Source organism: Crotalus tigris, unplaced genomic scaffold, assembly GCF_016545835.1.
Source record: "Crotalus tigris isolate CLP2741 ecotype Arizona unplaced genomic scaffold, ASM1654583v1 scf7180000017881.257975618366:2651188, whole genome shotgun sequence".
Taxonomy (NCBI): Eukaryota; Metazoa; Chordata; class Lepidosauria; order Squamata; family Viperidae; genus Crotalus; species Crotalus tigris.
In genome coordinates this window covers 1,196,276-1,209,724 of record NW_024096698.1, presented here as the reverse complement: position 1 = coordinate 1,209,724, position 13,449 = coordinate 1,196,276, and the positions used below count along the sequence as shown (strand labels likewise).

The following is a 13,449-nucleotide window of genomic DNA, read 5'->3' as shown; positions in this document are numbered from 1 at the left end:
TAAGAAGTATATCATAAAGTATATCTTTATACTAAAGATACCTTGGTATTTTTAAGGAGCAGATGTTGGTAAAATCACTTCTACTTAAAAGTAAACTTCTCTGTGAATCAAAAAAAGTACCAAAGTATTGTTAAGAGAGAAAAAGTATCTGTGAGTTCTGTGGCATTAACAATTGTTAGAAATATAATCAAGTGTTTCAGCTAAGGATAGAAGGAAGCACTTGATTTCTTCATGAGCTATATTTTCAAAACAAATAAAGCCTGCAAGGACCAGGGGGTGTGATGTGATAATGTCAAAGAGATGCCCAAAGTTTTGGGGGGGTTTGTATATATTTGGAGTGGGGTATGAATGTGTGGGAAATCACCTAAGGTTTGTACTCTTATGCCATATTATGGCAGTGAAGTATGGATATGCTCTGGAGGAGGGCATAAAAAATTATTGGGGGACAGGGTGCTCATCTCAACTTTAGGACAATGTATATTTTTAATTTTTACTCAAAATAATTTCACTTATTTTCTGTTAGGTGTTGTCTTTATAATAATCACCAGGCTAAGGACTATATTGACTCCTTTGTCACACACTGTGTCCGAGTGAGTATTGATAGCATTATGAAATATAAATGCATTTATTTTAATACTTAAATACAGTAAGGATAAAAGGTAAATTTTTTCAATGTGTGACCTGTTCAAAGTTGGACTGTTACATGCATTTAGCAGAAAGTCAACCAGCTATTTGAATTGAGCAAATATATTAATTTGGAGAAAGTATTTTTGAAATAGCACCATGTAAAATAGCAAAGCAAGTAATATAGAGGGTCCTGTTAGGATTAATATTCTATCTTGAAACTTGTTTGGTATGAAATTTCATAAAACTTCCCATTCCAAGCGCACAGCAGCCCAGTTCTACACCTAAAATGGCATTTCAATAAATTTTGTGCTTGAAACATTTCAAAATGAAACAATTTCTAGATGCCCAATCCTGTGATTCTCCCCTTATCTTTCTAAATTTCTCAGTTGTAATGCTATAAGATACTTTCACAGACCAGTAGGAAATCATGAGAAATTATTGAAGGAATATTCTGCACTCCAAATAAGGAGTGTATTGTTTGTATAGGACAGTGATAGTGAACCTTTTAGAGACCGAGTGCCCAAACTGTAACCCAAAACTCACTTATGCATCATCAGGTGCCAGGTGGGTGTGGCCCATTGGGTGCATGTGGGCCATTGAGTGGGCGTGGTTGCAGTGGTAACAGCAGGCTGGGTGAGACTAAAAAGTTCAATCAATCAATTCCAATTTTGCAAGATCTTTTTTTTTCCTGCAAGAAGTTGAAATTGACTAATTGAATTTTTTTTTTTGTACACGGCGGCGGAGGCCTAAAGCGAAAAGGTTTTCTAAAACCCAGCTGAAGGACTAGGGTGACGTTGCGCCTGCCCACAGAGAGGGCTCTGAGTGCTGCCTCTGGCACCCGTGCCATAGGTTCACCACCACTGGTATAGAAAATCATTGGCGTAAGATGCAGTTGATATTTTGGTATCACTAATAAACTATAGGACAGAAATCACTGAAAAATCTTTAATTTTGGTATATTATTGAGAAGAAAATATTTACATAGAGGTGTATATAATAATTGAAAAACACATTTATACGTAGGATGAACATGTTATTTAGCAACTCCTTTATTAAATAAAACAGGATAATCTCTCTCTTACCTTGGAGAGAGATTGGCGGTTCAGAAATGTGAAATATAAATAAATAAATTGTGGGAGCTGATTTTGTTTCATGTGAAAAAAAATCATTTTTATTTAAAGGGCTGTTTGAATTAAGTCGATCCTGCCTGCCCATCCCTGTAATCTTCAATATTTGGCAGTAATCTGCCCATTACTATCTATTCTAAAGCATATGTAATCCTTCCTTTATTTGCCCTATGCAGTTAAGAATATGCCACACTAAATATTATTTTAGTTTGAAAGAATAGGAACTTCGTTTGCTGCTACTTTTCTGAAACTAATGGCTTTATATGACAGTGTTCCTAGCATCTGAATTAGCTAACAGTGCATATTACAATCAGCATGTAGACTCATCTAAACAGATGTGTCAGAAGTGAGTTAAGAAGCGATTGATTTCCTATTCATAAAACATATCAAGGTATGTTGTTGCCACCACAGTATTGTTTTTAAGATTTGCAGCAGTCTCAAATATAACGGATTCTTTTTTTTCCCCAGCCATTTTGCAGTTTGATTCAAATTCATGGGCATAACAGAGCTCGACAGAGAGATAAACTTGGCCATATTCTTGAAGAATTTGCTACTTTGCAAGATGAGGTAATATAAGCAGGTATCAAACACTTTATCAAGTCTGTCATTTGCATTTTCTCTCTAGTTGATTTGGCTGTAGAAGAATTATTTAAAAGTACATTTAGTGTCTGTTGAAGTGAGAACTTTAGGAAGAGTTTGTAATGTTCTCTATCCTTCCTAGATCTACATGCAATACATATTTTTTATTTTGTTTCTATTGCCCTTTAAAAAAAGGGTTAATATCTAGGAATATAGGATTTAAGGAAAACCTTAAATTTGGGGAAACTCACTTTTTCTTTGTAACTAATGATGCTATATTTATTAATAAGATTAGACAACATATTATCAATCTATTTTAAGGTATATAATACCATACACTAAAGCATTAAATATTAGAATATCCAATAGGTTTCAAAAATGAAAAGAATTCATTATATGACACAAAAGTCTATAGTATGATATTGTATGGAAGACAAAGCGCTCAATTTATTAGCATCATTCATGCAGTATAGTACACGAAATAAAACTATTTTGATCATTATTATACGTTATTGCACACATTTGTGTTATTTGTTTTGATGTGAAAATATAGTAGTTTTGGATCTAAAATATAAATGCAGATACAAGTACTGGGATTTTTTTTTAGTATTTTAAAGATTTGTTTAATCCCACCTTTATTACTTTTGTAAATAACTCAAGGTGGAGACATACATAAAGTTCCTTCTTCCTCCTGTGTTCCCCACCACAACCACCCTATGAGGTGGGATGGGCTGAGAAAGAGCGATGGGTTCAAAGTCACCCAACCAGCTTTCATGGCTAAGGTGGGACCAGAATTCACAGCCTGGGGCCTTAACCACTAGATCAAACTGGCTCTCTTTTTGTTAGAATTGTTAGAACATTGTTTTCATTTGTCAGAATTTTGTTAGTATAATCTCAGCACTCGTAGTTGCATTAAGCTGAATATATTTTTTTTTAATTAGGCAGAGAAAGTGGATGCAGCTCTTCACAGTATGCTCTTGAAACAAGAACCTCAAAGGCAGCATTTGGCATGCTTGGGAACCTGGGTCCTATACCATAATCTTCGCATTATGATACAGTATCTTCTCAGTGGGTTTGAACTGGAGCTATACAGCATGCATGAATATTACTACATATATTGGTAAGAGAAGTTAATTACTTGCAAATTATGTGGATGTGCTATCCAGACACAACTCAAAATATAGTGAAGCATATATGTATCTAACAGGTTGCTTAGGTAGAATTGCATCAGTGTTCTCCCATTGATCATGATTTGTCACAGATTCCATAAATATTTATTACTCATATTTAAAGATATATTCAGTATTTTTGATACTTCACTAAATTTATTTATTTTTCTAAGCGTCATGCAAAATTAACGAGTTGCATGGCTTGGCTATTTTTGCTTATTGAGATACTTGCATAAGATATTTACTTAAAAATGCTACTGATCTCCTTGTTTTATAATGCCAGCATTTGCCTAAAGTTTTGTTTTAAGAGCAGTTAGTCTTAAAGCTTCGGTAACTGGAACTGGAATATAGTCTTCATTGAGTGTGGATGTAAGAGAATCATCAGACAAACAGTCATGTGAAATAGTAAGTATACATGCCATATATATTTTTTCTTTTTTAACATATGCAGACATACCAATGTTTTATCTTCATTCAAGCAGTATAAAAAGATAAATATAATGTAATTGAACAGAAAAATCCAATGGAAAATTGACTTTGAAAATATTTATTCAATAAAGATTTAACAGTTATGGCATTTTCTTCTGTGGAAAAAGTAAGCAAAACCTGAGATTGGCCCTTTTGACCGAAACAATCTTTAAGTAGAACCCTCCATTTCCTCTTTTTCAGCCATTGTTTGGTAGATTTACTAGAACGTTTAGGATCACCTTCACTTTCTTTAAAGCTTCCATCTTCTGGCTCCTCAAACTCCTTGACTACAAAAAAGAATTCATAGTAGATTCTGTGATGGAGAACTACCCAGGCCCTGATGCAGCATAGCCCCAAGCCATAACATTTCCATCACTATGTTTTATAGTTGGTGTTAGGATCTTCTGGTAAAATGCTGTATTTTCACCAAACGTGTCTCTTGATACTATAGTCAGTATCTGTATCATTATCTTTGCTTCTCCTGTCCAGAGCACATTGTTTCAGAAATCCTGGTTTTTGCTTAAGGGTTAAAGAGCAAACTCTAGTCTTGCCCCAGTGTTCTTTCTGGACAACAGAAGTTTCCTCTTGATATACCTCCCATGTAAATCTAATTTGAGCAGCTTCTTTTTAATGATAGGCACATGCAGTTTGACATCAATAGTGGCAAGATTCGAGGTCACATGATGAAATTCTGGGATTCTTGGTGGCTTTGTTCAGCATCTTGTTTTGCTCTTGGGTTGAGCTTGCTGGGATAGCCAGACCTGGGTAAGTGGGCAGTTATTTGAAATCTTCTCAACTTGTAGAATGCTTGATGTCTGGTTGTTTGGCAATCTTTAAAAACCCTTCCCAGAATCACAGGCATCAAAATACCTTTTTTTCTGAAAGCTTCAGAGAGCTCTTTTGACCTAGACATGGTGATAACCACCACAGTAAATCAAATTAAATGGCTGATATTTCATTAAGGTTTTGCCTAGATCAGAGGTCCCCAACCTTTTGGGCACTAGGGACCGATTATGTGGAAAGAGGTTTTTCCTGCAGATGGGGCTTTGCTTTTTTGTGTGGCCCGGTTGCTGGCATGCCACAGCCCGGTACTGGTCCAAGGACCGGGGGTTGATGACCTCTGGCCTAGATCATATGTAACATAGATCTGGTCCATATGATTCCAATTTTAGTTATGTGAGGTAGTGACAAATATAGAGGTATACTTATTTTTTTCCACATGTGAAATTTGCATTTATGTTCATTTAAATTACACAATGGACTACAAAATATAAATAGTCTGTTTGTTATATTACATCCCCTTTATCAATATTGTTGAAATGAAGATCAAAAAGCTGTATGTCAAAATATGTTGAAAAAGTCAAACATTTCAGTTACTTTTTCACATGACTGTAGCTGAAAGGCTCCAAGTTCTTTCCTCATAATTTGTTCATTGCTTCATGGAATGGGAGCTCTCATACTGATCCGTGCTTGATAGTGCACCTATGGCTGACTCTCCATTAATACTTTTTCTTAGATTGTTAATATATTGACATTGTTCCTAGTTATTTTTTAATATTTTGAAAATTAAATTTGGACAATTTCAATTAATAATCTATTCACAGTTAATGTAAACACAGGCTTGTGACTTTTGTGGTAGGTTTTCTTGAGGGTCTTCATGGCAAGAAAGTATTCTCCCCGTTAACATCTACTGCTATGAGGGTGACAGGGCATGTCGGGAAAAACTGGCTAGTCTCATAATAAACTAAAGTTGTCATCTCCAGAATCTTACTGTGTGTCTATATTAATTGGAGTAAAATAGCGCTTGTTGTCTTGGGCATCAATTTCCTTTCTTCCATTCTGTTTGAGGAAAAAAGGGAGTTTTAGTGGGGGAAAAAACAAATTCTTTTAATAAGAGCTGGTGTATAATATGATTCAATAAAGGATCTATACATTTAAATTATAAAGTTGTCCAGAAATATTGTGTATGATTTTTATTTTAGTTATCAACTTATTTGAAAATAAACCATTTTTTCCAATGGTTACATTTCTCCTACTTAAAAGTAAAGTCTTACATAAATTAAAGCTGGTTATAACATTAAAAATAATAAACTGATTTAAGATCCTTTAAAGCCCTTCATGGTCTGAGACTGAGTTATGTGAGGGATTGCTTCTCCCCAGTTATATCAGCTTAGACCATTAGATCTGACAGAAAGGGCATGTTGTGGATACCATCTGCCAGGGATTTATGTTTGGCAGGTCTCAGATGGCAGGTCTTGTCTGCTGTGGCCCCCACCTTATGAACATTCACCCCCAACATTAGATTAGCTCTATCCCTTTTGATATTCTAGATTAGAAGTTCCATCTTGAGACCTGGTTACACCATCAGACTTAGGGGTCCCAGGGAACTGCAGACTTGTTTAAATGGTTCCACTATTGAGGTAGATGTTATCTCTCTTTCTGTTTGTATATATTTTTATAATAATGATGATGATGATGGTGGAAGGGACTTTGGAGGAAATCCTGTACCATTTCAGACAAATGGCTGTCCAATCTCTTCTTAAAAACTTCCAGTGTTGGAGCATTCACCACTTCTGGAGGCAGGTTGTTCCACTGGTTAATTGTTCTGTCAGGAAATTTCTCCTTAGTTCTAGGTTGCTTCTCTCTTTGGTTAGTTTCCATCCGTTGCTTCTTGCCCTGCCTTCAGGCACTTTGGAGAATAGCTTGACTCCCTCTTCTTTGTGGCAGCCCCTGAGATGTTGGAACATTGCTATCATGTCCCCCCTCATCCTGCTCTTCATTAAACTAGACCACAGGTCGGCAACCTGCGGCTCCGGAGCCGCATGCGGCTCTTTGGGCCTTCACCTGTGGCTCCCAGCCTCCTCTGCCTTTGCAGAGACAGAGAGGCAATTGCGCTTCCGTGCCCCCCCCCTCTCTCTTTGTGTTTTTGTGTGTGTCTGGGGGTGTGTGTGTGTGTGTGTGTGTGTGTGTGTAAAAGAGAGTGCACTCACAGTGTTCTCCGAAGAGCTGAAAAGCTTGTTGGGCTGAGCTCCTCCCTTTGCTGCGTCTCTGCAGGAAGCAGGAAGGGCAGGAGAGAGCTAGCTAGCCCAGCTAGGCTGACTCAGGAATTCTGGGAGTTGAAGTCCATGAGTCATAAAAGAGACGAGGTTGCTTACCTCTGAGCTTGTTGGACAACAGCTTGAAGCTTGCCAGGTAAGCAGCAGATGGGGGGGGGGAGAAAGAGAAAGAGAGAGAGAGAGGGAGGGGGAGAGAGAGAGAGAGTGGGGGAAGAGGAGTGGCAGACCAAGGGCAGATAGAGAGGGAGGGAGGGAGACAGAGAGAGACAGACCCTTTTGACATCTAAAATGAAGATAACACTGCATATGTCCTTTTTTTTACCTCTGTGTGTATCTAATTTTATTCTCTTAAAGCATTCTCTTGGTGATCATTGTTTTAATAATATGGATATTCCCAAGAGTCATATATTTACTTTTATTTTTAATGTGTGTGTGTGTATGTATGTATATATGTGTGTGTGTGTTTGTGTGTATTACACACACACACACACAAACACACACACCCCTATAATAAAGGTAAAAAAGGATATATGCAGTGTTATCTTCATTTTAGATATCAAAAGGGTTTTGCGGCTCCTGGTGTTTTGTTTTTGGTGGGAAACGGGTCCAAGTGGCTCTTTTGAGTGTTTTGGTTTGCCTACCCCTGAACTAGACATACCCAATTCCAGCAACCGTTCCTTATATAGTTTAGCCTCCAGTCCCCTAATCATCTTTGTTGCTCTTATCTGTACTCTTTCTAGAGTCTCAACATCTTTTTTACATCGCGGTGACTAAACTGGATGCAGTATTCCAAGTGGGAATACTTACCAAAGCATTGTAAAGTGGTATTTTGTAAAGTGGTGATCTTGATTCTATCCCTCTTTTAATGCAGCCTAGCACTATGTTGGCTTTTTTGACAGCTACAGCACACTGCTGGTTCTTATTTAAATGATTGTCCACTAGGAATCCAAGATCCCTCTCACAACTACTACTATTGAGCAAGATACCATATACTATACCTGTGCATTTGGTTTTGTCTTGCCTAAATGTAGGCCATGGTTTTCCCAGTTGCAATGTATGGCTGTGAAAGTTGGACCATAAGAAAGGCTGAGCGCCAAATAATTGAGGCCTTTGAACTATGGTGCTGGAGAAGACTCCTATGAGTCCCTTGGACTGCAAGGCGTTCAAACCGGCCAGTCCTAGAAGAGATCAACCCTGACTGCTCTTTAGAAGGCCAGATCCTGAAGTTGAAACTCAAATACTTTGGCCACCTAATGAGAAGGAAGGACTCACTGGAGAAGGACCTAATTCTGGGAAAGATTGAGGGCAATAGAAGAAAGGGACGACAGAGAATGAGATGGCTGGATGGAGTCACTGAAGCAGTAGGTGTGAACTTAAATGGACTCCAGAAGATGGTAGAGGACAGGAAGACCTGGAGGAACGTTGTCCATGGGGTTGCGATGGGTTGGACATGACTTTGCAATTAACAACAACAACAACAAATATAGAACCTTACTTTTTTCACCATTGAATTTCATTTTGTTAGATAGTGCCCAATGTTTAAGTCTGTCATTATCTCCATTTCTAATCTGATTTTTCTATTTTTAAATTTCTATTTTACCGTGTCTTTTTATTGACAATTTTACATCACCAAAAGTCACTTTTCTTGAGAAATGCATTTATATAAATATGATTAATAAATGAAAAAATAAATAAATAATCAAAAATTAGCAAATGTCCTAAATTAAGCATTCTTTCTACATTAGGTACCTTTCTGAATTTTTGTATGCATGGCTAATGTCAACACTCAGTCGTGCTGATAGTTCTCAGATGGCCGAAGAAAGAATAATGGAAGAACAACAAAAAGGCCGGAGTAATAAAAAAACTAAGAAAAAGAAAAAAGGTATATTTTTGAGACAGATCTTGCAAATGCTTCATTCTTTTGCTTGAGGCATCTTTTTGATATGTGAGCTTATGGTTGCCTTTTTAATGTTCAGCTCCATGGAGCCATTGAAATCTATATTATATATGTTGTTCCAAGTGAGCAGTTTCATTAACTCCAACCTCATTCTTCAATAAAAATCTTTATTTGACCGTTTGGAGTTGGGGCACTAAAAAAAACAAGAGTTAAAAAAAAACATGTATATGACCTAAGTTTATTTTGCAGTATTAGATTTGTTATTGCGCTAACCACAATCTGTCAGCAGTTAAAAATAGTCTTACAGCAACCAATACATTAAAGTATGATATAATACCCATAGCATAGACATTGTAAAATAAATTATTAAACAACAATAATGGAATATGATCTTAATTCCTTATTGTGTTCTTGAATAAGTTTAGAAGTTTGAACTTCTTTTTCCACTAATTGCATTTTTCCCTTGAATAACTGTTTGTATTTTTCCCAGATAAGCTTATTTCATTAGAATTTTAGATGTATCAGAAATTTCATAACTCATTTGTCATGCAATGTAGCTTGCTTTTATCGTTAGAAGAAAAAAGCAGGTCTTCCCCCCATTGCATAGTTTTATTTGCTTACAACTCAAATGACTTATAAACTTGAGTAAAATAAACAAAAAAAAATTCCATTATTACTATTTGTTGCCACTCTATGTACATTACAAAGTGGCCTTTTTGAGAGCATATTTAGCATATATGTCTCATGGTATAGATTCTATAGTAGGAATATTGCAAGTTCTGTTGATTAATAAGTATACTTATGAGATCTGCCTCATTTTTTAGATTATAGGTTTTTAAAAAATATTTCAGGTTAGCATAATTTTATGATAATGTTTTCTATGCATAAAATTTACAGCTCGTCCTCTGAGCAGAGAGATTACCATGAGCCAAGCCTATCAAAATATGTGTGCTGGAATGTACAAGGTGATGTATTATTACCCATTATGTAATTCAATAAGGTTTTTTTACATTGTATACCCAAACTGGTTGGGGAATTCTGAGAGTTGAAGTCCACTAGTTTTAATGTTGCCAGTGTTGGACATCCGTGATCTATAGCATAAACACTTTGAATTAGACCTGACAATTTTTGAAAACCAATCCAACAAGCAATGTATTAGTGTTAAATTGCTAACTTCCTTGTAATCATTAGCAACTGGGCTACCACATTTTGGACCATTCACAGTTTATGAGTACATTTCAATAGTATAGTCATGTGATAATAGTATGAATTGTTGTTAAAAGAGCTAGTTGCATTTAATTCCAGTGATACAGTTATGGATTATATTTCATGAGATAATTGCTAAGGTGGACTGTCAAGAATCATATGCAGTTATAATCAGCAATACAACCCATTTTTCCAATTATTTCTAACAAGTATGTATATTAACACTTCTATTGCTGCTGTTGTAACAAACTGTTTTTATCTTGTATTTTCCTGAAGACTATGATTGCTTTTGACATGGATGGTAAAGTGAGGAAACCAAAATTTGAACTTGATAGTGAACAAGTTCGATATGAACATCGGTTTGCCCCATTCAACAGTGTCATCACACCACCACCTGTGCATTATTTGCAATTCAAGGTGAATCACATTAATCCATGTTATTTGCACACTTTAATTTTTTTAAAAAAAACAATACAATTTGTCACAAATCTTGTTAATATTTTCATCTTCGCAAGCAATTGTTCTTGGTGATATATATTTCTTTGCCTTGGAATGAAGGCAAGAAACAGTAGTTGACATCAAGTCACATCCCAAACCTGTCTTTAAAATATGAAATAGCATTTCACATGCTGTGTTACTGGTGTTGAAAAATGTGATAATTTGTTAGTTTTTATAGTACCAGAAGTGAAGAAATCATTATCTACTTGGTTATAAAGTTATACCTGAACTAATAATTAAAATAGTTTTCCTTCTGTGTGCTCTTTTCACCAAACCACAACTTAGTTTTAAATAAATTGCATAAGGATATTTTATTGCTTTTATTTTAAAGGATATTTATTATGTTTAGGAAATGTCTGATCTAAACAAATACACTCCTCCACCTCAGTCTTCTGATCTCTACATGGCTGCTAGCAAACACTTCCAGCAAGCTAAAATGATACTGGAGAATATATCTAACCCAGATCATGAGGTAAAAATCTGACTATAGAACAGAGAAAATAAATTCAAACTTGCTTATGGTATTCAAACACTACTGAAGGAGGGTAAATGCAGATTGTCTACATAACTCTGCAAGCATAAATTCTCAAGTGTCAAATGATCTATTATTGTTAAATATCAAGTTTTTTGGGAGACTTAATTGCTTCATATTTTATAATAGAACCTTATTTTTTTATATATTAATTTTGGGTAACAAATGAGGTGCTTACTGATTGAAGTGACCTTTTTTAACTATGAAAAATGGTTGTTTTTATCTAAGTCACAAATAAAGGTTTTAGAAGAATTAAGTTTATAAATACTATTTAATAGTAACTAGCAGTTTATAGAATGATGTTGCTGATGTTACAATTCAGCACTGGGTCTCTTTAGAAACTTTATAGTGGCAATTTCTGCACATTCTTAAAGATTTTTTTAAATTTTATAAACTAATAAGAAAAATCAGTTGAACAGTATTAACAATGTGATATAATTTGAAATCAATCATGATAAATAAAAAGAGATATATGGCCAGGGAAATAATTATAAATAGAACTGCTTCCCAGAATTGAAATTCTAGTTCTTACATTATTTATTGCTTTACCTACGAGTTCTTTCCTGTTAATTAATCAGAAATATGCTCTGCGTCCTCTTTTATAACTTTGTAAAGAACCAGAGAATTTCATCATCTCTAAATATGGAAAGAAGTCTATTCTTTAAAAGATGTTGATAACCTAGCTGCATTTTGCATGCTTACCCAGAATGTTTCAATGTACCTTGGAATATTGTCAATATTTGGAAAGCACATCATTGTGCTTATTACTTATAAGTTAGAACAATATCTTTGTAAAGTGCATTTGTTAGTATACAACTAGGTTAATAAATAAGCCATTATGGAAAAATAAATATAAAAACTGCAAGCAATATTATTAAGTCTTCACTGCAACAGCCTTTTAACTATGAGCTTTTTAACTTTTAAATATGAAACTTGACTATCTCTGTCTAGGTCAATCGAATTCTCAAAGTTTCCAAGCCCAATATTGTGGTTATGAAATTACTGGCAGGAGGTCACAAAAAGGATTCTAAAGTAAGCAAATTGCAGTTAAATTAAAGCAGTTGCCATGGGAACAAACTGAAGTCTGCCAAATGGGGGCAGTCATATTGAACTGTATCCAGCAGAAATCTGAAATATCTGTAATGGAGGTTTGGGGCCTGCCTATGAACAAATTTGAGATGTATAGTGTGGACAAAACAGGTATGCCCTCTTGCATGAGTTGTACTGTGTAATACTAAAGTATACATCGCAACAGTATCAGAGCTACAGTTCATGTTTGAGGTACTCGGTTACATGTGATGATCTAACATATTTCTACAGTTACAAACAATAACTGAAAAGTATATATTTACTCAGAAGGAGCTTCAATGAATTTAGTTCTTTAAATTTCATAATTTGTCCATCTTTCCCTCTCTCTCACCCCTTTGGAATTTTTCTGGTATACTTGATATTTTAAAAATCCACTTGAAATGACAAAATTCTTGAAAAGCTATTTTAAATTGATACTAATATATATATATATATATATTTATTTTTCCAGGTTCCTCCGGAATTTGATTTTTCTCCTCATAGATACTTCCCAATAGTGAAACTTGTTTAGGAGAACAGGTAAATTATAATTTGCTCGGAGAATCTCCTTTGTGCTGTGCTGAAAAAGGACAGAAAACTCTTGGTCAAAAGTACTCATATCAGGAGCAATTTCATTCAATCCTCCTAAACAGCTGGAATAACTGCTGTTTTAAAATGGTTTGTGTGAAGTTCTTCTGCTGGAGCTAATTTGATAACTACATTGTTGAAACTGTTATGTTTTTATTTTATTGTAGATTTATCTATAAATCATTTTTATGAATGGTGTTGGAACATTTCATAACGTGCTTGACCACTCTGAAAATACAATGCAATAAAAGAAACGGTTTTGTTTTGATATACATTAGAATTCATTTGTAAAGAAATTTTGTATAACATGTGACAACAGTCTCTCATATTCTTCAGAGGTCTAGGCTGTGTGGTAGAATGGGAAGATGGAAGCCTTTTCCTACAAAAAACATACAGACACACATAGCAAGCCTGATTACATTTTGCAAAAAGCTACATCAGATCTCACCAAAGCATGTGAGAAATGTGTTATGGTCTGATGAGACCAAAGTTGAATTTTTTGGTTTTAATTCCAAAATGTATGTTTGGCACAAAAACACTATGCATCATCAAAAGTACACCATGTTCAAAGTGAAGCGTGGTGGCAGCATTATGTTTGGGAGCTGCTTGAACTAGGGCCGTAATCAAGATGGAG

The 13,449-nt window shown here is 35.2% G+C and overlaps 1 protein-coding gene across 3 annotated transcripts in view; it reads left to right on the top strand.

Moving 5' to 3' along the window:
• Positions 1-13,087, top strand: part of NAA35 (N-alpha-acetyltransferase 35, NatC auxiliary subunit) — a 34,701-nt gene extending 21,614 nt beyond the window's left edge. For 2 of the 3 annotated variants that reach the window (XM_039343917.1, XM_039343916.1), the window contains exons 15-23: positions 524-590; positions 2,223-2,321; positions 3,275-3,453; positions 8,772-8,908; positions 9,821-9,888; positions 10,406-10,546; positions 10,977-11,099; positions 12,111-12,191; positions 12,700-12,759. In XM_039343917.1, the coding sequence (XP_039199851.1) occupies positions 524-590; positions 2,223-2,321; positions 3,275-3,453; positions 8,772-8,908; positions 9,821-9,888; positions 10,406-10,546; positions 10,977-11,099; positions 12,111-12,191; positions 12,700-12,759 (955 nt within the window). Of the gene's footprint in view, positions 1-523; positions 591-2,222; positions 2,322-3,274; positions 3,454-8,771; positions 8,909-9,820; positions 9,889-10,405; positions 10,547-10,976; positions 11,100-12,110; positions 12,192-12,699 lie in introns of all 3 variants that reach the window. The other variant, XM_039343915.1, reaches the window with a different exon arrangement.
• The last annotated feature ends 362 nt before the right edge of the window (positions 13,088-13,449 follow it).